This window comes from Drosophila gunungcola, chromosome 3R, assembly GCF_025200985.1.
Source record: "Drosophila gunungcola strain Sukarami chromosome 3R, Dgunungcola_SK_2, whole genome shotgun sequence".
NCBI classification, from domain to species: domain Eukaryota; kingdom Metazoa; phylum Arthropoda; class Insecta; order Diptera; family Drosophilidae; genus Drosophila; species Drosophila gunungcola.
The window spans coordinates 21,082,941-21,108,843 of NC_069139.1; the positions used below are offsets into that span (position 1 = coordinate 21,082,941).

Genomic DNA, 25,903 nt, shown 5'->3' on the forward strand with positions numbered 1-25,903 from the left:
TATCTTTATTTGTTGTTTATGACATGATTTTTCCGAGTGCACCCCTTTAATTGCCCAGTGGCGTCATTTGAAACTGTGTTAGGGAGGGGGTATATATGGATTTGGGGATGTTGATGGAGGGGTGGGGGAATGTTTTTTTGGGGCGGTACTGAGACTGTCTAAATAGAGGAAGATGACTCGGTCCAGGTGTTCGCCATATTACGTATGCATCGCGTAAGCTGCAGTTCGAAATGGGAAAAAGAGAGAGCGACGTACAAACACATGGCAAGAGCGAAAAAGCTCTGCCGACGTCGGCATCGCGTGCTTGGTCTGTGTTTTTCGTTCAGTGTGTCGCTCTCTCATCTACGCCTCTGTATGCGTGTGTGTGTGTGTGTTTCAAGTTCAAGGTTAAGATACTAGTTGTACATACAGTACTCGAGGCGTGAGTGCGAACGAGCTGGCAATACGTAGTTACCCTAGTGCTGTGCTGTACCCGCTTGTATGTGTGTGGCCGAGTGGCAAACCAGTTTTGCACGTTTCAATGCGAGAAAGAGACGCCTACACGTGCAGCGGCAAACAAAGAGGAAGCAAAGGCATCACAAAAAGCAATGAGTAAAAAGCAGAAGCGAAGCACCAAACACAAAGAAAGAATAGGCGAAACAGTAAAAGAAAAAGTGGCGGCAACAAACATTCGCTGGCAAATGCATAAAACGTGAGCAAACATAACTCACTCTCTCTCACTTACGTAGTGAAGCCTCGGCCGCATATAAAAAGAAAAAATTTATAGATATGATACGATGGTCTGGTGCCAATATTCAATATTTTGGTAAAAACTGTGTACCTAACACGGTATATTGTTTATATACAATTACAAAGTTGTATGTCATCCGTATATACTGTGCTCTTTTTTACATACCAGATTTTTAAAAAAAAATCTATTACTCATACGAACTGTTGATCATTTGATTTATTTTACTTGCACTTCAAAACCTACCATAATAATCGGTGAGAGTAATATTTTTATTTATTAGGCAACAATAGCATGCAAACTCTGGTTCTTGTTACCAGATGCAAATGGTTTAAGCCGTAGCTTTTTTATCAAAGTGTCCAAAATATCGATTCAAGTGTTTTTTTTTGTCTGTGCACCTGATAAAGTTGATTTTTGCCGCCCGCTTTGCTACACTTATTCGCACTTATTATTGCTCCATGCGTTTTGCCTTTCAGTTTTATTATCTTTTGCTGACACACACGCACATAGCCTACTACACCCATGGAGCTTTAATTGAATTGATGTTGATGATTACGCTGAGTGGCGACTGCAATCACCCTCCACCTTCCCATTCTCCACCCACCCCCTTTCGACCTGTCTGACTACCTGCCAAAGCAAAACGAGAATTTCTGTTGGCCATTTAATTAATCGCCAGCTTGTTCTTACTTAATGGACTCGTAGCTCAACAGCAAACACAGCAAAAAGCTGGAACATCGATCTCCCAAACATCGAAATTGATGCCATACACCGTTAAAAATGTTTCACTGGAAACAGGGAACCTATTAACGCATTCCTATTTCCATAAAAAATTCGTTCGCACTGTATTATCAATTACAAAAACTTGTTAGTTTTAAATAATAAATCAATCGAAAAAATAGTTTCCCATTAAGCTTTTGAGCTTAATACTACAAATGATCAACTGAAAAGTATTCGGATATTTTTGACCCTCAAAAATGTATTTTATAATTATTTTTCCCTCACTGAAACTAATTCCGGCTACACCCATAGCACATAAAAAGCACATTAAACTAAATTCCATTTTGCATAGCGGTGAGTTCGTTGCACCAGCATTGCATTATACCATATGCAATGTGCAATGCACTCGAAAAGACCTTGAGTGGGCGGTGATAAAGAAGGGGAACGGTGACAGGCGAACCTAGAAAATAAAATTCTACTTTCCTCCCTGACTTATGCACAAGGGTGAATCACTCAGCGGGACTGGGGATTCGAATGCATTAGATTTGGAATTAGAAAAGTGACGGAAAAAAATCATGTTAGGATGAGAATTGGAAAGACTATATTTAAATTTTGATGTGGGTAGCGAATTAACATAATTAAATAATTGTTCGAAGTGTCTATTAGTAAAACAATCTAAAACTAGTAGCCAAAAAAACATTTTTTACACTTTCCCTAAAAAAATTTTTTTTAAACCAAAACTTATATCCACATTGACACAAATCCACCTTTTATAAACACGAATAACTGAGAGAAATAATAAGCTATATCAAAGAAAATTAATGGTATAAGACAGCAGATATTGTTTGCTTTGTGATACGAAATAAACAGGATATTAGAAGCTAAATAGCAATGTCAGTACATATGATATGATGATACAATTTATATTTTACATCATTTTTGAACCATTATTGAGTGCTTTTAAAAGGAAATTTCATATAAAGTTGTCTATTTAAATTAACAAAATATAAACTATAAGAAATACCCTTTCTAATACCGAACATATGTATTTTTATGGTCTTTGATTCCCCTTGGAGTATTTCCTAGTGTGGTGTGTGCAAATTCCTTCGTAAATTGCGCCCTCATAAAATGTGCAAACGAATGGCAAATTTCTTGCTTTCAAAATGTTTGTTTATAGACCGACCAATGGCCAGCGCACAAATGCTGCGGAATCGATAATGTTAGCCTGCATTTTATCGATGGTGCTCTAAACAAAAATCTCTTTGTTTGTTTATTTTTAGGGTGGTGAGCTGCGTCAGCATGGAAATTTAATTAGCGACAGTTCAGTTCAGCTGAGCAGCGCTAAGTCGAAAGGATTTGACTGACCCGCCCTCTAAATCCACCCACCCACCACCGGCCGAAAAGGGGGTGGGAGATTTCGTTGATTTTTGCATGACGACAGCAAAAAGCGAAAAGGCGGAACAACAATCGAAATGCAACTGAACGTGTGTGTGTTGGTGTGCGAGCGAGGCGGCCTATATAAAGCAGACATGCGCTCTCACTCAGAGACTTGAACTTGAAAACTCTTAACTGCCGGCAAAAATCGAGAGAATCAGAAAGAGAGACACAGCAGGTATGTGTTTTGTATGAGGAGCTGTTTGCCATTGATTAAGTTAAACAAAAACAAAATCAGAGCAGAGTACTAGCTTCGCTCTCATAGCGTTTGCTCTTTTGCGAGAGTGTGAGTGTGTGAGAGAGGAGCTTTTGCGTGGGCGGCTTAAGGCAGCACAGTCGACGTCGCTGCCAGCGTCGGCCAACTGTTTGCTGTTTTGTTGTAGTGTAGTCACATACTGTTGCATACCTAAGGGGATAGGAGGATATGGGAGAAAATCGGACGATAAGCGGGGTGAAAGGCGGGAAAATCGGGAAGTGGAGGAGGGAAAGTGACCTCCACCTGTGCGAGCCCAGCTGCAGCTTCCCTGTTGGCCAAGTTTATTCGGTGACGAGCGGGCGGCCGATGAGGTCAGCATCACGCATACGCCTAGTTATCCCCTGTATCCCGTATCCAATGTTCAGTGTCGGTATCGGTGTGTGCAAGTGCTTGTTGGTGTGTGTTTTGTTTTTCCCAAGTTCATTTTAAAGGCGCGTCGCCCTTAATAGCAAAATCAGGTGTGGAGAATTGATTAGCACAGCCCAAAATAGGAGAAAAATTCAAACAATATGGTTGGTGTTTTGTGTATGTACGTACTTACATAGAACTCAAGTGACGCACACCAGCATATGGCAATTAAATTTGAATAATTAAGCAGCTGAGAACAACACGAACCGAACTCTCCGAACATATGTATGTATAATACCAACACACACTTTGGGCATGTGCAACACTCGTTCTTGTTGTCTTGCACCTTGACCTTTCCACACCCATGCAGCAATACGCGTGGGCAGCACTCGGATACACACGCCCATTTTGAGGGGATCGGGAATATGGATATACATATATACTCGTTTATGTGGAACAACCCACAAGTTGGCTGGCAGCTGTTGGAGCCGAACCCAAGGAGACGAGATGCAAGCCAAAAGCACTTCGGTTATATCCCAGAAAAGGTCCAGTTTGGCCAACGGAAAGTTTTGGACACAGGTCACAGATGGCAAAAGTGCAATAAATTAAATATCAAGAAAAGACAAAAAAATAGTGTGCAGTTAAAATAGTACAAGAGTTTTTGAAGGGTTTAGATAAAGTTATTAAATAAAATAACTTGTGAAAATAGGTTTGTTGAACTAAAATAAATCAGAAAACAATTTATAAGGGCTAGAAACAAAGTTTAAATGAATTGTTTATTATATATGCTCTACAATTTATGGTGAGTCTATGAGAAGGGCCGTATTTATACATATCTTGTATCACATCGAAAGTCTCTAAGTATCAGAAACCAATGAAGTTTAAGTGTTATTTAAGGAATTTATAAAATCATTGATCTAATTGTAAAATGTTCATTATTAATAATTTAAAATATATAACTTTATCAATATAAACATCAGGAAATTTATATCAGTAAATAAGTACATTGGTTACAGAAAATTAAAAAAAACTATTATAATCGGGTTTTGAAACTGACTTGGAAAGAGGTAATAATTTTAAAACTAATATTTTAAATATTTCACAAATATTATAGGGATGCGTTAGAGCAAGAATAAATAAATTAGGACTGTGTTGAAATATCAAATTTATTCTCAACATATTTCACAACTTAATAAATTAAAGTGATAAACAAATAAGTGTGCGTAAGTGTGATTTAACTGAATGACGTATGTGTTAGAAAAGTGCAGCCGAATAAAAACATTGTGGAAACTTCATCTGTAGCTTGGAGCAGAGCGATAAAAGTGGTTTGTGTACTTGCTGAGCTTTCCGTGAAAAGCTGAATTTCCATATGCAACTGCCATTGGGATACACCCTGTGCTCGCTTTGAATAAACTGCAGCAAGTGAACACAGCTGGTGGTATCCAGTGGCCGTTTGGCATCCTTGCAGCTCCAGATACATCCGTCCAGGATAGCTCCTACCTTCAATATGCGGTAAGTCTCTCGTCAAATCTACCAGTTTTCTGCTCTGGATAAATACCATTTGTTTTGCAAGTCCAATTTATCAATAATTTTCAATTCGTTTAATTGTTTCGTACTTTCCCTTACAAACCTAATTTTGCCATACTAAAAAGATGTTCTCTTAGCCATAAGCTTCAGTTCGTTTCAACCAAGTATTCATTTTTCCCCAAAAAAAAAAACAAATAAAAATAAAAAAAACAATGAAAAGAGATAAATTGGAATTTGAATAAAATAATCTTAAGATTTAAGAATCGTTTAAGAAAATAATCAGTGAGAAGACAAAAATTGCATATGATTATACTCAGCATTTTCTTGTTACACATTCAAAATAATTATAATTTCGCTTTTGGTTTTCCGCTTGCTCCGAATTTCTTTTCGATTTGAATGTATTATTTACCCCTACTTACTACATGCACATGGGGCGGATTGGTGTGGGGATTTGAGGTGCGATGATGGGCGCATCGAATGCAACGCTCTGAAAACTCTTTAAACCATTTATTATGCCCCGCACAAAAAGCAAACCGTCCGTAGAAATGAGTGAAATTTTAGCGAGAAGCGGTCCAATCAGTTTTAGAAATCGCTGGCAGAAACAATTAAAAAGATGTTCATGCTGCAAATTGATTTTGTTTTGCGATTTATATATATATATATAGATTTTTTTTTGCCCATTTTTTTGTTTTCACCTAGTCGCGTGCACTTGCTGCAAAACGAAAGCCATTTGGTATTTTCTATTTTCGTTTCGCTTCGGCTTTTTGGCTCAAACACTGGCGATGCGGTGCGGTGCGATGCGATGCAATGCGAATTGGCCAACAGTTCTTGATCCGAACTGCAGCTGTGCAAAGGCAACTTGGTGACATTATTTCGACATTTGCCTGCTCGCGGCTGCAGCCACTTTTGTCACTTTTGCATTTCAAATGACCGTCAATTATCCTTTGTCGACACTCCCCTTTGTCTTTCGTAGTTCTTTTTACCCTGAGGTCAAGGAAAACGAAATTGATTTTCTGCCCGAGCGAATTTTTCCTTTCTCCCCCGTGTTTTACGGTTATATGTATAGTTTGGTACGTGTGCATTTAAGAGTCTTTTTGCCTTCCCTGTGTCTTATGCAATCGCTGGGTTCTGTCACTGCCATGATTTTTTCGGTCAAATGGCAGTGTAAAATCAGTTTTCCCCCGGGGCTAGCCAAACAATTATCTGGATAGTAATTAAAGACACAGTCATCGGCACAGTGTGCATTCTCGGTGACCTCATGACAAGTTTTATGATGAAATAAGCTGCGATTGAAGTGCTCGCATATAAAACACCATCAAATTCAATAAAAACTTGCTCTCAAATAATAGACAATGGCTAAGCGCTGTGACTTACGCAATCAAGGGATATAGAAATCAAGCCTTAGTTTTTTTCATCGGAAATAACAAGTTTATGGCCAACAAATTAAATCATTAATGAATAGGCGACGATAGATAAATACTATGATTGAGCTATCAAAATGATTTATTTAAACCAAAGAGCTTTTGTTATATTTTGACAGATATTTTGTGTGACTTGCAATTTTATATTTAGAAGATTTTTAATAGAGTCAAGGTCATTCACATGTAGCATTTCTTTAATAAGATATAGTTAAATACATAGTATTATTAAAAATAAACCCTTAAAATTTTATTAGTTTGGAACGGTCCAAGTATTGAGATTTATTAGAGATTGATTTTTTTTAGGAGTCTCAGAAAATGTGGTTAATTAATAATGTGGTTATTATTAATATTCCGTTATTTATTTCAAATCCTCCCAGAAGTTGTATACACCCCAACAAAATCATTTTTCTAAGCTAACATTATTTTAAATGGACTTTTTCTCATTCAAGCAACTTCACAAAATTGTTACTAAAGGAGAGAGTGCAGCCATTTATATTTATTTACATTTTTACAATTTGAAGATGGTTCGTATGCACTGTTAATATTAATTTCCCGATCGTCTGTCTGTCTGTCAGAGCACTTTAAATCGTTTATCGCACAAGATCGTGTGCCAGCTCTCGTTTTATCGAAATAACATTATAATGACAGTACGGGCACTAATCACACGAAATGCTGCAGGTCATGCATGTCGAGATTAACAATTCCGATAGCAGCTGTTGGCCTCAAGCGGAAAAATCGCGGTGGAAAAGCGGAATTTTCAATTTAAGGTTGACCTTAGAACAACATTTGATCGATAATTTCGCATAATTGTGGAATCTCTCTCGCAAAAAAAAACTGTGACACATGGACACGCACACAGGGAAACATCACCTTGAACATTTAACTGCAACTGTGCAAGGGAGATAGCTCAAGAGAGAGAGGGGGAGAGTAGTAGATAAAGAGAGCTAGATAGTTTGCGTCATGTGCAACTGCAAAAGCTCTTGGCTTCCGCTGTTCGCCATTGCCTATGTGTGTGTGCCTGAGTGTGTGTGGGATGAGAGAGCTTTAACCGAAAGCTAGCTCTCCCCCACTCTCTTGCCAGTGCCGAGTGTTTTAGCTTTTTTGAACGAGCCGAGCAGCTGACAATTGCGCTTCAGCGTTAGACCAAAGTAGTTCGACTTTTTAGTTTTAGCCGCGAAATGAAAAGTTCGTTCCGTTCTTTGTGTGTGTTTGTGTGTTGTGGCAGCTGCATTTGCAGCGAGAGACAGAAATACATTTAATACAAAATTCCGCCCTGCATTTAGTATATTTCACCTTAGAGTGTCTTTGCCACACACACACACACATCCGTACGAGAGACAGACACACACGTGGCCATCAAAACGGTATCGGTTCGCGTCGCGTTTGGCCTAAAATTGTAACAGTTTTTCTTTACAAACGGCAACGGCGAAGGCAAAGAAAAGCCAAAAACGCAGCTGCAGTCGACGTCGCTGCCGCTGCAGTCGCCGACGTCCGTTTCTGTTGGCCAATTGCCGTTGGCCAGCTTCAGTGTTCATTTTCCCATCGAGTCGGCAACAACGAGCGGAAGTATCAGGGGCACACAGCTGGCGGACAGTCGATCGATCCACACAACAGCTGATTAACTGCGTTTTCCAACCCATATAGTGTGTTCCTCTTAACCCCCTCACCCGGATTGCATAAACCGAAAACTGAAACCCCAAAACACCAAACTCAAACCCAAGCGCAGACTTTTTCGGTGGCGTATACGTAATATCAGTCGGTTAGCTGCACATCTGCCATTGCAATTGCAATTCGCTGGGCATTATGCAATGGCACAACAGATAGACACCCTGTAATTGGCATGGCATGAACAACAACAAAAAAAAAAAAAAACAATGGCCGTTCGTTCGCTCACACACATTGTTAAGTAGTTTTGTGTCTAGTCGGGGCAATTTGTTTAAAACAATCAGCCGCACTTGTGTGTGCGCGGTGGCGGCGGCGGCTTTTTCTCTCGCTCGCTCCCGCCGCAGCGGCAGTTTTAAATTTAGTATCGCTGCAGTTGCTGCTTGTAACCCAAATTTTGCATCTCTCTGTGCAGTTCGTTTTCATCTTATATAAGATGCACAAAACAAAGACCTTGTTAATTGTTAAAAAAGTAGGGGAGCAGTGAAACGGGGATCAGCTCTGGGCAAGTGAAATCTCAATTAAAGCCTGGCTTTCGGCGACTTCAAAAGGGGAAGATAAAATTCAGGCGAGGGCAATTAAATCGGAGGCACTTGCAATCCGAGAGCAACAACTCACACAACTCGGCCACTTGACCTTGCTCGGTTTTGCCATGCGAACACAGTACGTATACGCGCTGTGGGCCAGTGTGTTAGTGTGTGAGTGTGGGGGTAACACAGCAAATTGCAATATTTTGTGTAAAAATAACGAACCGACTTTTATATAAGGCCATCGGTACATAGAAAATACACATGCCCACAAGCAAGTAGCCATTCACCTGCAGTGGTGTGCGTGCCTGTAGGTGGGTGTTATGAGGTCGATTTTTGTTGTTTTTCCCCGCGCTCGTGTGGGTGGATGACTGAAAAATGCATTTGACACAGAAAACAGGCGTGCAAACACAAACAGATATCGAAAAGCAGATATTTCCTAAGCCAGTGCAAATTCATAACGAACAAAAGCGATGAAGAAACAGCTTATCTCAGCCCGAGAAACACGAAAATATTTCTGTGATTCATGGCAAAAATCCGCGCTGATTGATTTGATGCCAAGAGGGAATATAAAAACCAGTTTAAAGCTTAGACAGCTCACTACAAATTTCACAGAAACAAACTTATGAGTCTTAGCGATTTTCTTTTTGAAGTATTAAAGCCAAAACTAACACATCCCAAGCAAGTCAGCATTAAATATTTTTCTATTTTCAAAGTAATAAATTTCGTCTTTGGACTTTGCAGTCTGTTAATCGTTAAGCAGCATTTATAAATAGCTAAGTACGTTTTTATAAACATTCGCCAGAGTGCCGCGAATTTTCGTTGAATTTGCATTTGGATTTTGGACTTTAACTGATATCAGCAGCCAGGCAGCAGACAAAAGTTGTCATCGCTAAAACAACAGGGTACACGTAAATCCCTATAAACAGATATCATTATGACATCATTGTCGGCGGCGTTCTGTGATGGATCATTGGCTACCAGTAGTTTGTGCCTAGTTAGTCAGCTTTAAAACTATCAGTTTAGACTCCTAATTTGTCAGTCAACCAGACTAAAACGATTAGCATTTGCTGATAAGCCAGGTCTAGCATTCAGCATTTATTCGGAATTTGAAATACCCCAAATGAATCACGTGTTGTGTTCATTTGCTTTTAAGTATTTCTGAGATTTTTAAAATATTTTTCATTGTATCAAATATATAGCTATACATTGTGAAATGTTTGGTTGCCTTTTGGCTACCAAAAGCGACCTTCAGCCCGGACCGCAAGGTCGTTTGTGTGGAGATGGCAATGCAGCAGCCTGCAAACTACTCCGCATGGAGGTCGATCTGCCCCTCTCCCCGTCACTCGCACTACAGCAGTTATGTAAAGACGAAATTGGGTCAGTGTTATGACCCAGTTTATTGGGGAGGGAAGCCAGCCTCAGCCATTCAACCCTCCGCAAGTTGCAGTTTGATTAGTTGGAAACGGTCTTTTTGGCACCTCCGATAATTACAATTGGATGGGCTTCGTGACGCCGCGTATTGATTTTTAGTCAGGCCGAAAGCTTACATAGTATAGCCAACCTAGATAGCTCTGGCCTGGCCCAAGTGTATTGGTATCTATCGGATACACGGCACCATCCATGGCCTGGCTGCAGTCGTGAGCTGAGCCAAGGAGCCAAAAATAAAAATTCTCTTTGGCTCCGGGCCAAATGCAGTGCACATTGGATTGGCAAGGGTGTGGATTGGAGGGCGGTTCTTTTGCAGGGTAAAATGAAAAGTGAAATGTTGCCATGCCATGAATCAAAAAAAGAAAAGAAAACAAAATAACAAGAGAAAGCCCAGAAAGAGCTGCAGAGAATTTATCTATATTTATTTGCCAGAATTCTGACATTTATTAGTTTGTCCGATGAATTTAGTCGAAGAGTGCTCTATAAATATGGCTTAAATGCAGTCGGATGACAAATTTATGGCCCACCGCATAACTCATCTATTACCCACTTTGACCCCCTTCGCCGCCGCCTTTTGTGTTGCAAATTCAATGCACACTTGTGTGTCATTTCGCCTGCCACTTATTACATCACCCAGAAGGCAAAAGACACGGCACGTTGCCATACGATATAGACACTGCTTGAGGCCTATAACGATTTGGGTCAACCTGAGCCTGCCAGCAAATCTTCACACAAACACGCGCCCTCATAGACACGCTTTTATCGATGTCTTTTTGGCCAAGTAGCAGTCCGTTTGTTGTTCCTTGCGAAACAGTTTAAACTTTGATGAATTCACTCGTCAGTTGTTCGAAGAAAGTTGTTCAAAGTATATGCATTATTTAGCTTTTAGAAAGTTAAGTAAAGAATGTTTCTTCTAAGAAAATTTGATAGAATACAGCTATATTGGTGTCAAAATTGAAATGGAATGAAAGCTTCCAAGAACAACTATTTTGTTTAACAACCTTTCAACATATATATAATTTCAATTCAACACATTTCAACTTGATTCTTGTTTTGGCCAGACCTTCGCCCATTTCTCTACTTTTTCTTTCACACGCACGCAGCGCTATTCTTCATGATCTTCTATTAGGTATCACGCCTTTAACGCATGACTCAGTTTGTTTTGTTCTTTTTAATTTTAGACTAAATTGCCATAAAACCAAAAGCAAAAAACTTGTATGCTTCAGCAGCGATCGTCATAAGTTAGCTGCGTCAATTGTGGGCTCCATTATTTTTAAATGCCGCTGAGGCAGCCACGTAAATGGTGACGGAAAGTGAGATAAGTTTATGGAATTTCTTACTTCCAGCTTATCGTGGTCACATTTCCATATCGCTTTGTTGCCAAGCGAATAATCCGCTTCCGAAAAACACAAACAATTTGTATAAAATTTGGGCAGTCAGACAAGGGCTGCCTTCGCTTTTGGACTTGTCTGGCTGTTGTGGTTTCCCGTCTGCAGATAAAAAATCAAATAGCAAACATTCCGCGTCTGTGATTACGTATACGCCGCGTTTACCGAGCTATAGGTTTTTCCTCCTCTGGGAACGCGCTCGTGCTTTTGCCTACGAAATTTCATGAATGTATCTGTATCTGAGTCAGTCGAGTGTGTATTTAGCAGATAATAAGTGCCAGAGTCAGCGTGCGTGTTTTTTTAGTTATGTGTGGCTGATCATGCGACCCACCGAATTAAAAAGGGGGAACGCTCTCTCCATTTGATACTCTTTGTCCGTGGTACTGTGATTTCATAAGGCAACATTTTATTTAGATTTTTGCTGTTTAACCAAATAGTTTTCAAAAATCTAATTGTTTTCCATTGTGTTTATTTGTTTCTTTAATACCAATGTGCTGTGTAAAATTAAAAAAAAGAAATTCATTCGTTTTAATAACGTTTTTATTTAATAATCTTTTTTGGAAAGACTACTTTTTTTTGTGCTCGGTATAAATTAATTATTAAAATCCACAGTCCACCAGGAAAGCAGTAGCACTGAATATCGGCTATAATTAGAAATTCTTTTTCCACCTCAGCGCTGGCTTCTTGTTTCACGGTTTACTTTTGGCTCTTGCAATTCTTTTTGGCCGAGTCAAACAGTAATTTATTTAAGTAGCGTTATGGCCCTCTATTTCAGTTTGGTAACACTTCGGGTCACTTCCGGTGACGACAACTTCTTCGAAACTCCGTTGGCTGGCAGTGGCAGTGGCAGCTTTTATGACCCAGATAAAAGTAAACGTGTTGGCCAACACAGCAAAACGAGAGGGGGGTCAGGGGGCTGCAATGGAGGGGCCATTGGTTCATGAAGTGCTAATGAAAAATGCTCAGCATTTGCCTAATGAAATTATAACTGAGCCACTAAGTGGGCCATAAAGAGGAGCGCACAGCTTAGGGGGACTGTCAGAACGGGGCGAGAAGGTGTTTTGGGGCATTTTAGAAATTTTTCATTCAACTGCCAGGTCGACCATGTAACCCATTTAACGCACATGGATACGAACGATTTGACAGGCACATGGAAGCACATTTTGTTTCTTTATTCAGTTAACGCTTTTTAAGCTCATGAGCTAGCTTTTCATTAATCAATACACACACATACGCACACACAGCGACACAAATGAACAATAATTTATTTAATTGCCCGAGCTCTTGTTCTTTCGAAATTAGAACACACAAACGCACACACTCTTCTCGCTGGCACGCGATTAAAAAACTAAATGGTTACACACATTATGAATTTTACAAGCTAAGACTGTTTATTATCTGTCAGATATTCCACTCTTTATGTGCATGTGTGCTTATAGATGACACATCGCGTATACGCAGTGTGTTTGCAGTCATGTTCGGTCGGTTTTTTAATTGCGAAATTTCGGTTCTGTTTGCTCCGCTCAAAATTCAATGTATTTAGATTGTATTCTACAATAATTGTTAGCATTGGTCTGGTTCCTCCACTTCTTGCCTTTGTTTGTTTAGGCCCAATGCCCGCTCAATGTTTTGGCCTCGTTTTTTGGATTTATTTTGTGTTTATACGCCACACCTAGAGTCAAGTAAAAATCAGCCAAGCAAGTCAAAATTGAAGGCTGCATTGGCCGAACTGCGCCTATTTGCCGGAATAGAAATGAATCTCTGCTCTAGAAAACATTGGGTACTGCATTGATGAAATAGGCAGCTTGTGTACAAGTTCTTAAGAAATTCGACAGTGGATTACTTTTTGAGCAATCAGTTTATAATCGGCCTGCTTATCTTATCGACCCCTTGCAAATGGGTTCCAGTTTCGATGTTGAGGGCATTTCATTCAGTTTCCGCCTAGATTTTACCAGCTTACATGGCGCTGACTGATAGGCCGGAGCATAAATGGGAAAAACTCAACCCGAATGACATGTGGTGACACACAAACGACTTGTATAACCGATCGGCGATCGACGATCAGCGATCCGCATCGACCCACTTTGTGCATACACCCCTCGGGGCCCACCTACATACTCATATCGCCCCGATCCGTTGGTTATAGCTTATCACAATCAACAGCGCACCTTGGCACCTGCGGCTGCTTATCACCAGTTTCGTGAGCGTTGCGGCCGTGTTCTTAGCTCATGGTTCATTGTACTCGGATTCCCAGTCCCAATCCCGTTCCAGTTCCCACTTCACTTTTGTTCTGCATGCGTTTGAGCTTTGTTTGTTTGTTGGAAGTTACCTTCGTTTTCGGTTTATCGTCGAATCCAATCCAGTAATAGCCTCCAGGAGATCCATTGACTGGTCCAATAGCTGCCAATGACACTGCCCAAACAAATACGCGACGCCGCGCCGTGCTCAACATAATTTTAGTTTTGTTTCAGTTTCAGTTTAAAATAAACGATTAAATGACAATGCATCCTTTGAAGGTTTTGGGCTGCGTGTCAGGAGTGCATTTGCACTGAAACATTCTGAAGCATGTAAATGCACTATCTGGTACGACATTCCAGAACGTACAATCTTCCCGAATGCAAGAAAATGCGAGAACAATAAATGAAATATGCAATTTTTGTGATAGTGTGACAAACCAATTCTCAAACTGATTTTTACCCTAAACATATTATTAAGAAATAAATAATCTTACTCTTAAGTTACATATCTGTATGCCACTGTTTTTAAATAAAGAATGCAATAAAATATGAATATCTTCTATGAAGAGCCTTGAACTGTATATGTATATTGTGGTTTTATTTGATTTATCGAGGGAACTTTGCATGTTGAGGGCAGGGCAGCAACGAGAAGTAACCTTCGGCTGCAAGGTTTCTTAACCATGACAGCGTAGAGCTAGCGATGACCTTGAGCACTCCTGCTCTAATTGGTTCAATTATAAATATTGCAATTGTGCCACAAAGGTCTTTAATAGCAATTTCAACTTATTTTGCCCTGAATTATATATTATTTGTACTGGAAATTATAGGAATTAGACTTTTCGGAGGGAACCAATGCTATTTATAGAGAAAATCAAAGAAATTAGATTATACAGTGCTAGGTACGAACTATAAAATTAGCAGCAACTTTTTTTTAACTACCAAACTAAAGTCCCATAAAATAGTATGATTTTAAAACTAACGGCTAACATTGCATATTTTACAGCGCACTTTAACCACCCCCCGGCACCACCCGCAAGAGCTTTCGTCGACACGCAACGTAGCATAAAAAGCAGCATATCGGGAAATCCCCCCACTTGAAGACCCCCCACCCAACATTGGCCAGAAGGTGGCGCTCGGTGCCCCAAAAAGCTCGGCGAGCAAGTGAAGTTGCTCGAAAACATCCGCAAGATGGTGAGGCTACAATAATTTAAGATTTTTGAACGAAATGTATTACAGAAAAAATAACCGTTCTCCTTATCTATGTTTTGTCTGTCCATCAATCATTAAGATCCCGAATGAATTATATGTTGACCAAATTAGTGACACCACAATCAAGTAACCTCAATTGGCTATGCGCTTTGGCAGTGTGGTTAGCTGGTTGTGTAGCCAATTATTGCCGTTGACAATTCACAGCCACTATCTTCACTGCCGCCGCGACAAGCTAAATCAACGATAATGCTATATGGGCTAAGGCAAAGTGACTTGGCCATAATCAGGATGGAAGGAGGACATTTTCTGGACCAAATATCAAGAAGCGCTTTCCATACTACTTCTCCATGCCGTCATCCACGAGAAAATCATTAACTCTTAAGAAACACTACCAATTCCTTATTCAAAAAAAAAAAAGTAAATATGTTGACTGTCAAATTGATTTCATTAAGCTTAAAAGTTAAGAAAGAATAAAATCTTAGTTGTAGCGAATTTAAATAAATATATCAGCTTACTGCTCCGAACCCACCCAAAACGCCCTGAGGTCGAGTTAAATTTGACTACGTTAGTTTTGGCAAAAATAACTAAAATAAATTCAAACGTCTTTTGTTTGATGGTTTGTTTGTTTTATATATATAAATTTTAAATTAATAAAATTTACTTGCTATATTTCTATTCTTTATAAGTTCATCTTTATATAAATAATAAATTTAAATCGCACATTTTCTCATTATATTTATATTATTACGTTTATGTTTTTATGCAGTTTTGTTTTTGCTGGATTTTTGTTTTTATTTAATTTGAATTACACAACATTATTTAAATTTATCTTTATCGGTACCATTATCGTTATCTCCTTCTTTAATGTATGTTAAAATGTGTTGTTGCCTTTCTTACATATTATTGACACTGTTCTCCCAAATAAGATAGAAGAATTGCTCTGTTTTGCTTCTTGCTGTTTGTTCTTAAATGGTTTGTGGTGGCTTTACATTGTATTTATATTCCTTAGTTGATGTGATCGGCTTGCTTGAACTAATTGTAATTATGTTAGGGGCTTCTCTATAATGGTTTCATTCAAATGTTTCACGATTCTCGATGATTGTGTTTAATGCTCTCAACGCTGCACGTTACTTGCGTTAAATAATTTAAGAGTATTTAATAGAGGACTAAGTTAGTATACGCTTTGTAGGTTTGGCGAAGTAAATTATATATTTATAAAACAAAATCAAGATCAATGAGTTTTCCTTTCATTGTTTGTATGAGCGAGCGTGTATGTGAGAGTTGACATTAGTGTTTTTTGATGGTGTATGCGGCTGAGTGTGGGGTGGGGATGTGTTAATAATAGAAAATAAATACAACATTATACAAATAAGAGAGGGTTTCCATGTTGTAACGAACAAAATAAACAATATAACGCTGCAAAAGCCCAAGACGAACATGTCCATTGCCAACATTCACTTGCAAGTCGATTTGTTTGTCTTGGCTTTTGTCTGGAGCCGCGTTCGTTCACTTTGTTAAATTTTATAGGCAACTTCTAAGCGCGCCATGGCATTTACAATGGTAAACTAAACAATAATAATACAAAAATTATGGTAAAATCGAAAAACCTGCTTGGCGATTAAGTTGTTGCATGCACGAATTATACACAAAAAAAAACAGATGACAGACTCAATTAAAATTAATTTAACCAAAACAAAAAATGCAATTATATTATTCTCGTTTTATTATAATATGCATATAACTAGAAACTTTTCAAGTCGACACAAAGGGCGCTTTAGAAGCGCCCGTTCTGCCAGGTTTTCTTTAGATTTTCCTTTCGAAAAACTACGCTAATTGCCCGGATTAGAGTTAAAGTTTTAGTTTTCATATTCAATGTTTCCCTTTCGATTCGTTCGTTTTGCTTGTTTATAATTGCCTTTGAATTAGTTTTATACATAAATATAATTCATTTTGATTGTTATTGAAGCTTTTTTAGTTTCAATTCAAATTATAAGCCTAGGCATGAATTTTCTTTTATTTCTTTTTTTTTTTTGTGTATAATTCGAACTGTGTGTGTGTGTGTGTGTGTGTGTGTGAGTGTATCTGTGTGTGTGTGTTAGTATATGCTTTTACATTTGTTACATATTTCATGTATTTTAATTTTTCGTTTCCTTCTTTTAGTTACTCATATAGTTTCTCAAACAATTTGTTAGTGACTGATGTTCTGGCTGATGTTGTTGTTGTTCTAGTGTCTGCTGTTGCTTGGATGTGTTGTTGTTGTTTGTTGTGTTATGTGGCGGTTATATTCAATGACATCAACATGAATATTAAAACTGCCCCCGCTGCGCTCACAACATTGTTACTTCGTTGAACAATGTGCAATTTGTGTTCATGTTCATGTTGTTCTTCCCATCTGTTAGTTGCTGCTACCGCTGCTGCTGCTGCTGCTGCTACCGCTTTGCCCAATTGGCTTAGGACGTGCCATTAACCAGGCCCTCTTTTTTGACATTCTCCGTCAGCTGCTGCTGGCCGGTTGGCTGGTCCGTGTGGTTGTTGCTGCGATTCTTGTTGTTGCGTCGCGCTTTCGGCTGCTGTTGCTGCTGCTGTGGCGCCTGCTGTTGCTGCTGTACCTGCGATGGTTGCTGCTGTTGCGGCTGCTGCTGCTGCTGTTGTTGTGTGCCCGCCTGCTGCTTGTCGCCGTTGCGTGAGGCATCCTTCGGCTTGCTCGCACCGCCAGCGGCGTTCGCATTGCCGCTGTTCTGTTTGCTGGCATCTCCGGCATTCAGTGCCGCCTTGTTCACAGGCGCCGGCGGCTGCGGTTGTTGCTGTTGTGGCTGCTGCGCCGACTGGGGTTTGTTGTTGTTGTTGGCCACCGCTCCGTTTGCTGCAAGATCGCCACGATACGTTTTCAGTTAAGTTGGTGGCATGCTGACCCGCAGCAACTGCATTCTACTCACTGTTACTTGGCCCATTGTTGTTCTTCTGCCTTCTACGCCTCCTCGAGCTGCCCTCGTACGATGAGTTACTGTCCGCTGTGAAAAGGAGGATAATGAGAATAAAAGTCGCGGTTTAAAAATACAAACGGCAATAGTAATATACCAAAACGGATTCAGTTCCACTACAGAAACTTTCGCCTGTCACGCTACCACCAATTGAAAAATTACAAATTTCGAGTTAATAAAATATACGATCTTTACTTGAACCACTTGGACTCAAAAATATTGATATTGCTAGCATCTAAACCACAAAATGTATTGCCATTGATTTTACTAACAAATAAATGGGATAAGAAAATATTTTTTGAAACGAGGAAGGAATTAAAAATAATGTGACAGCTCTTTGGGATTTTAGTATTATACAAAATTGTTTTTTTTTTTTTTATCCAGACGATGATGTTCTAAGTTACACAAACCTAAATTTTGCTTAAACACACCCATTGGTCAACAACAATAGGCAGAATATGTGCATTTCAGGCACATATTAACATAAAATAATAATTAAAAAAATGTGTGTAGAATACTTCAATCTCTTAATAAGTTTATTATGATCAGTTACACAAAAAACTAATATGATGTCATTTGATTTATTTAAATTAGAAGCCTAAACATAGATGAAAATGGGGAACAGTCCTTATCTTAATATAGTACTCTTTAATAGCTAATAAACTTGCTGTACAGATTCTCGTTTTCTTGACCCCACACGATGTCCATTGAAGGGAGAGGGGATGGATCGAGTATTCACTTTGTATCTTGTTTGAGCGCGCGAAATAAATTGATTCAACTAATTGGTTAATTGGCAGCATGATTCACGGAACTCACCTCTTTCCACGCTGCTCACTTCACGGGTCTCCCGCACCTCCTCGGCGGTGTGGTTGTGGTGCTGATAGTCCCTGCCGTTCTGCTGCTCGTTGCGTGGCGGCCGGCGGTTGACGCCACCGCGCCTGTTGTTGCCGGGCCCACCGGCGCCACCGCCACGGTAATTGCCGCTGTTGTCGCCGCTGCCGCGATCGTTGTAGCCACGCTGCTGGTCGCGCTGATGATCCCCTCGCGAATTGTAGTCGTCCTCGTCGCGGCGATTGTTATGGTAACGCTGGTTCAGCCCGTTACCGCCACCAGGACCGCCGCCGCCACGTCCGCGTCCGCGTCCACGCTGACCGCCGCCACCGCCGCGCATTGAGCGCACGGACTCGATGTCGCTGCTGTAGCCGCGCTCAGAACGCCGCGTCACGGGGAAGCTCTGTGTGGAGCCCATGGAGGATTCCTGGATGGCGCGAAGCTGCTGATCAATCTCCAGTTTCTCCTGGCGCAGCTGCTCCACTTCCTAAAGGGTTTATAACAAACGCAGGGATTAGTAAAGCCACATAAAGAATCTGTTTTTACGGTTTTCACTTTTGCAGAAAGCTCGTTTTGAAAAGTAAATTGCTCTTTATTAAATGTATTATTATTTTGAAAAAAAAAAGTTGAAGAAAAGATTTATAAATGTTTAATTGAGAAGTCCTATATTTTTATATTTTTGTTCTGACCCCATTTAATAAACAGTTTTCGGCTGCATAGTTAATATTACTTGCAATTTAGTGAAAACGAAAACCAAAAAACAGATAATCATAAGCTTTATCTCACCTTCAGATGCGACAGATGATATTCCAAGAGCACTTTGGCATTCGCAATGCTCTCCACGGTGCCAATGAACACAAAGGGTACGTGCGCCAGCTCGCGTGGGATGTTCTGATCCTGCTCGTCGTCGCCAGCGATCTGCCCGGAACAGATTAGGACTGGCCCGCGTTAGCGCACAATACTCACAGCACTCACCTTGATTCGAAACACGCCACTTTTGTCCACAATCTCCTGGATGATGCGTCCGTTCTTGCCGATCACCTTGCCCACCAGCTCCCTGGGCACCTGGAAGAACTCCTCAGCGTACTCGAGCATGGCGCGGGCCCGCTGCACAGACTCCTCGGTCTCGCCGCTGATCTTGAATGTGCAGGACTTCTCCTCCAGCTCGATGTTGGTGACGCCGACCAGCGTGCGTGCCGCTTGTATATTCGAGCCATGCGAGCCGATGGCCAGGCCCATGAGATCGTCACGCACACGGAACTCCTCAACGTAGTTTCTGCAGAAAAACAATTGTAGATTAGAAGAACATTACAAATGGAACAACATGTTCTAGTGAAGGATTTACAAATAATGTTTTAAAATAACCAAAGAATATTTGTAAACCTTTCTCATTAATATCTGAATGAAACGTACCCACGGCTCATCAGTTTAGTCGTTTCGAGCTGACGAGCAGCTTCTTCAGTCCTTTTCAACAGCATAACCTGTACAAATATATAATATTTTAGATAATTTCCTTAAAGTATTAAGTCTACGTGACATACCTTCTGTGAGAGATTACGAAAATGCATATCCTTGAGCATGCTGGCGCGCTTCTGAGTGTGCTCCCACTTGGAGATGACGATCAGGGCGTCCAGATCGCGACTGTAGTTGCAGACGCCGGCATCGATTGTGCGCTGAAACTCCTTGTGTATGCCATCCTTCTGGGCTCTAAAATGTGGCAAGGACGTGATTATTTGATTAATTATAGATTATTAAGGAATATGCAGAAAGGCACTCACTCTTCGCGCAACTCCTCGGGAACGGGCAGCGTGAACTGATAGAAGGACTTGGCTGTAATTGGCGGATTCGAGTTTTTGGCGCGCAGACGGCCCAGTTCGCAGATTTCGGTGTAGGGCGTCTCAAAACCAATGTACGCGACCGCACAGATGTCCGCTTTGAGCATTTTGATGATGGCCACCCACCAGCCGCAGGTTTCGCGCTCGTTTGTGCGCGTAAACACTTCCACCTCCATGCCCTCCTCGAAGATTGGGGCGGCCACCTCCACGGTTTCCTCGGGCGGCAGGCGGACGTTCACAAATGGATATTTCATCACCTCGGGCACGCTGCAACAATGCGTTTGCGAAGAAAGCGAAGAAAGCAGATTCAATTAATTAAGGTGCACTTGTTATATTATGCATACATACTGTCCGCGGACAGGTGTTTGCAGAGGCTGCCGCTGCCGCTGCAACTGTTCCGCTGGCAGAGGGCCAAGGCACAGCAACAACAACAACAACAACAACAACAACCAATGTGCGGGTGCCACGGCAGACCCAGGCCCACTCCTATTGCCAAACCCATCCCGAATCCCGCCACGAAACGCAGATCGGAAATGCCACAGAGTCGGACAGGATAGTGGAGCAACTAAATTTAGATCCAGCTGCTCAGCTCAAGTGGATCTCCGGTGTGCGAGAGATGGAAGACAACAAAACTGAATTAAAAACCGAAAAAACTTTCGTTCCAAAAATGTCACAAGAAATGCAGCAGACACACAAAACAAAAACCAAATCCAAAGAAGAGCTGGCATAAACGGCAGCAATTAAAAACGGATAAACGACAATTTTATACTCTTTCTTATTTTATCGAAAAAACCTTATACTGTTCGAAAAAAGATTGAGGCCGTCATGGCCTAGTTGCTCAAACTTATTATAAAGTTCTGTCCTGTTTTTTTATATCACAAATAAGATTTATGGTGCTTTATGTCTTTCAGTGTGACATTCTATCGTTTAAAAATAGACGATGACATTTTAACTTCAAGAAACCAAAGTTCTGGGCAATAACAATAAATGTAAAGGTTACATTAAAGATTGTAGGTTACAAATTTAAAAAATGGTTTACTTTATGATAATAAAAGTAATGATTTTGTAGGCATATTTATGAGGTACATTTGAAATATTTAATTAAAGTATTGAGTCAGGTTATGACAAAATTTAAAAGCAAAACCAGCATATTTAATAATTAAGCCTATAATTATGGCAATACTGGTTACAAGCTGTTTGGTCAGAGCTTCATAACCGAATGGGAAATGAATAAATACATATAAATGGTTTCTTTCCGCGGTTAAAAATAGTCGCGCCTTTGACGCTGGCCGCCGTGTCAGCGCCGCTGCTTAGTGGCATTTGTCGCTCGCACTTGACAGCTTTTGGCAGAGATGGAAGCCATCCCCTACTCCTCCATTGGGAACTTCCCAAGTCAGTGGGGCGGACAGTCTTGGACTGCGTTGGTCAGTCCATCAGTCAGCAGTTTGTTTTCTATTTTTTTTTTTTTTTGCCAACGAACTACTATTTGTGCTGCTGCAGCGACACTGGCGTTTAACAAATTGCGCCAAATTAGAGAGTCCGTCCGCAGAAGGGGAAGTGGATGACGGAGGGACGATTATAAATGATGCGTGCCCAGCATCTCTAATTTCTAATTTGGATGCCAAGAAGTCCCGTCGGTGGTTGTGGCCGCCGCCGCCCGCTCTGATTGTATTAATCGGTGCAAATTAGTTAGAAAATGCGTTCTAAATGTTGTGGTGCGGTGTATCCGATGTGTTTGGTTTGCGTTGGTTCGGTTGTTGTTTGCCCTGTTCGCAGATTTGTTTGTTTGAATAAACTTACCCGTCCACATCCACAAAGATGCCATCATCGCCGACAGCTGTCACCTGGCCCTGTTGTTGTTGTCGCAGTTTTTAGTTTTCAGTTGTGCCAGTTGTAGTTGTTTGTTGGCGGCAGGGCAGCAAGCGGATGAAATACAAGAGCATTGACAGGGCCAGCATTGGATCGGCATAGAAGTAGAGAGAGAGAGAGAGAGAGAAATGTGTGTCATTAATATGGCTATTGCCTACTATATTCCCCATTCAGCTAGGCACAAACGCGTATTCGCATATGTATATATAAATAATATTTCTATGATTGCCCCACCCCGAAACGGCTGACCAACAATGTGGAGCCAACATCTCTGATAAGCGAGTAGAACCTTATCCGAAATGCAAACAGCCGAGTGCTGAATCATCATCATCAGGGAAGTCTCTCTAGCGAGTGTGTTTATATGCACTGCACTTGGCTTGTTTACGAACAACGTAATCGAAATCAAGCGCTATGCGAAGTATTCTTCACCAAATAATCAGTTTTCCAGCAGGTTTCCAGAACGCAATAGGATAATAATATAATGAAACTGATTTCACTTTCATAAAAAAAAAAAAACGAATATTAACAATGCGAAAAGTAAGTGAAATGTAAATCTATCAAAATTAATAATTAAATAGGAAATAATTTTGGAATCAAGATAGGTGTCATTACATGTTAATAAAAGCCTATTTTTTTTATTGAAAAAGAGAAAGTTTATCTCTCCATGTAATATTAAAACACGCGTTTCATTAATATATAATTATAATAATAAAAACTGTTGAACTCGGAAGATAAAACGTTTTGTACTATAACAATCTACAATTAAGCTGTATATTAAAATAATATTTACAAGTAATTACTCATAGAAATTAAAGTCATGATTTTTTACAAATTGTGATTAAAAAATGCGAATTTACTTTACTCCCATTAAAACCTTTTGTTTATAGATGGATAAATACTGACCCGGAAGAGATGAGTGTTTATAGTGTTACCAGACTTGGTTTATGAACCTAAAAGTGCGCTTAAAGTCCCGGTAAGGGTGTAATCTACTCAGGAATATCAATAAACCGCGAATTACAATGGTTAAATCGCCTTATCTTTATAAATTGCAACGTTTAGAAAAAGGGGAAATCACCAAAACAACAAATATGAATGTCCGACGTCAGGCGGCAGTGCAGCAAGCAGCGCAGTCTGCGTCGACATCAACGCCGGCACCCCCACAACGCAGTGTGCGTGAATGCGTTGGTGTCTGCGTGTTGGTGTTGGTGTAGTGGCGGCAATGGTGGTGGCGATGATGTCGAGACTCCACTCAAAATGTTGCTGTTTATTTATAGAAATAAAGCTGAAATCCACGAAATTAGAAACTGAGGCAGCTGCTGCCCCAACTCCCTGCCTCTTTTTTTACCCTCCTGTTATCTTGGGGGAAAAACCTTTTCGTCTTCCGCTTAATTAGCACTAACTCACCTTGTAGTAGGCGCCATTGTCGAGCCGAACTTCCACGAGAAGATCTTCCATGTTGCTGGACGTGGTGACTCCTGGTTTTTCCGCTTTGTTTTGGTGGTTCTTCGTCGTCCGTCCCTCCTGCTGATGCTGCTGCTGCCCAGCCTTCAACTCCCGACTTTTCCCCGTCGACTGCAGTTTGCCGTGTTATCTAGGGTTCCTGCGGGGATTTACAGATATTAGATGTTCTTAATTTCCATGAGACAATACCCACAATTCAGTGTGCAGGGGCAGAATCCTCGCGTACCTGCTCTTAATTCCTTGTAATCAAATCAGTCTTTTGCTTTGCGGCTGCTAAATGTTGTCTAAAAAGCAATAACAGAAATGGAATGGTTTTGTTTTCTGGATGATTTTTTTTTTTTTTGGGGAGGGAAATATATTTTTGACGCACTGGCAATCAAAAAACTAAATTTTGAAGTTATTTTGGGGCCAGAAAATTCCTGGCAGCCAACTGCGGCGCCGGCAGCGACGTCGAAGCCGGCAGCGACTTTGCCGGCAGCGCAGCAGCGTAGTGCTTCCTCTTCTTCTTTGTCTCTTCTTTTGCGTGTGTGTGAGTGTCCGCCGCCGCACACACATACCACGTTAATCAAGCGTGTGCGCGCTCTCTCGCTCTCCCTCTCTCTCGCCGCCGAAATGTTTCGCTCTCGTTCGTTCACACCGATGAGCACGCTTTTCCAATAAGAATTTCACGCACACTACGAAACGGCACATGCCGAATTTACATATCGAATTTACACATAATTTCCACATTTACTTCCGTTTTACCCGTTCTTTTTTCAGAGAAAATCCATCAGCGTTGCGTAGCTTGTATTTTATAGCTTTTCCTCTTTCAGCTGCTCCCTTTTGCTGCTGCGTCGCCGCCGCTGCCGGCAGAGAAGCGGCGTCGCTGCCGCTGCCGACGTCGTCGCCGCCGACGATGTGCAAAATTTTTTCGTTTTTCGTTTTTTTTCGGTTCTTGCTAAATTTTTCCAGCGCTTTTTGCGGCTGTAATACACAATTTGCTGCAAAAATAACAAAACTTACGGCTGGCCGGCACTTTTGCACTTCGTTTGCGCTCGGCGGATGCCTTTGAATGCGGCTTTAACCTTTGAAAATACAAAATATATCGCGTGCAGTGCTGCTTCAATTTTTTTCGGCTGCGCTGCGTTCTCTTCGTTTTGCTTTTGCACAGTTTCGCAGCTCGGCAACGTTCTGCTGGAGTTGCCACCCGGATGCAATCGGCGCGCGTTGCTGGCCACTTTAGATGGGTTTGGTCTTTTGGGCGATGTGACCCAATGCGTTGGAATTACAAAAATGGAAAACTAATTTCTTGATAAATCATTTGTGCTGAATAACTACAGGGTTTGCTTAAAAATACGCACGAAATAATGTTTGACAGAAGAGGCAGCGGAGTGGCAACGTTGCCAGGTGACAGCCCGTTCGCCGTTGCCAGAGTGTTGAAACGTGGCTGGGTCACAATGGACAGAGCTGCATTTAAGGCGCGCAGGCGGTTACTTCTTAAAAATTTGAATTACTGATAAGTGAATTTAAACTTTAAATTGAAATTGATGAATTTTAATGGCTGTTCCCGATTGACTGCTCATTTGGTTTGCTGGCTTCTAACCACTAATTGAATTGCTTGCCCATCAGCAGATTGAATCACATGCTAGGCGCTTTTCCATTGATTTGATTCGATTTTAATTTTATGAATTGCTGGCCACAACGATTGCCGTTAATGTAATTGTGCTTGTAATTGCAACGACTATTGGGGTCACCAGTGCGCGCAAATTTTCACATGCGGTGTTTTATTTGCTCTTTCTTTGCCCCTTTGATTGCCCGCAATCGCGTGACGTGGCTAGCGCCTTTTGTCAACACGCTTGTTGAATTTGTTTTCTGCCATTCATGAAATGCTCCTGATGGTGGGTGCCCGATAAACTGGTAAAAGTGCAGTGCATTCTATTTATAAACCCATATTCATCAACTTTTAAAAAAATCGGATAGCGGAAATCTGGCAGAGTGTACAAAATGCAGACGATCTTCAGTTAATGACTACGCATTTCTGAATAGCTTCGATTTATTACTCA

General features: G+C 40.8%; 2 protein-coding genes and 1 long non-coding RNA gene across 8 annotated transcripts in view; 1 reads left to right on the forward strand and 2 right to left on the reverse strand.

The window, feature by feature from the left end:
- Nucleotides 1–5,801, reverse strand: part of LOC128252500 (alkaline phosphatase 4) — a 20,397-nt gene extending 14,596 nt beyond the window's left edge. Inside the window, exon 1 of one of the 2 annotated variants that reach the window (XM_052980271.1) lies at nt 5,429–5,801. The gene's annotated coding sequence lies outside the window, so the exon portion shown is untranslated. Of the gene's footprint in view, nt 1–1,125; nt 1,440–5,428 lie in introns of those variants that run through there. The other variant, XM_052980272.1, reaches the window with a different exon arrangement.
- The window catches only part of LOC128252502 (uncharacterized), a 20,046-nt gene extending 4,643 nt beyond the window's left edge, over nt 1–15,403 (forward strand). For 2 of the 3 annotated variants that reach the window (XR_008267308.1, XR_008267307.1), the window contains exon 3: nt 2,725–4,326. This is a non-coding gene — a long non-coding RNA (uncharacterized LOC128252502). Of the gene's footprint in view, nt 1–2,724; nt 4,327–14,678; nt 14,867–14,963 lie in introns of those variants that run through there. The other variant, XR_008267309.1, reaches the window with a different exon arrangement.
- A 671-nt stretch (nt 15,404–16,074) lies between these two features.
- On the reverse strand, nt 16,075–25,186 carry LOC128252499 (fragile X messenger ribonucleoprotein 1 homolog). Of its 3 annotated transcripts, none has more exons than XM_052980266.1 (12): nt 24,864–25,184; nt 24,055–24,145; nt 23,805–24,000; nt 22,332–22,381; nt 20,475–20,798; nt 20,238–20,403; nt 20,110–20,177; nt 19,663–19,972; nt 19,483–19,614; nt 18,682–19,183; nt 17,821–17,895; nt 16,075–17,747 (listed from the first exon to the last, which is right to left on the reverse strand). In XM_052980266.1, the coding sequence occupies exons 3-12, from the start codon at nt 23,853–23,855 to the stop codon at nt 17,335–17,337; spliced, it is 2,091 nt and encodes a 696-aa protein (XP_052836226.1). In that variant the 5' UTR covers nt 23,856–24,000; nt 24,055–24,145; nt 24,864–25,184; the 3' UTR covers nt 16,075–17,334. The 3 variants fall into 3 exon arrangements, with proteins under 3 accessions (XP_052836226.1, XP_052836227.1, XP_052836228.1); XM_052980267.1 differs by having other exon boundaries at nt 19,672–19,972; nt 24,864–25,183; XM_052980268.1 differs by lacking the exons at nt 16,075–17,747; nt 17,821–17,895 and adding an exon at nt 18,431–18,611 and having other exon boundaries at nt 24,864–25,186.
- Between the last annotated feature and the right edge of the window lie 717 nt (nt 25,187–25,903).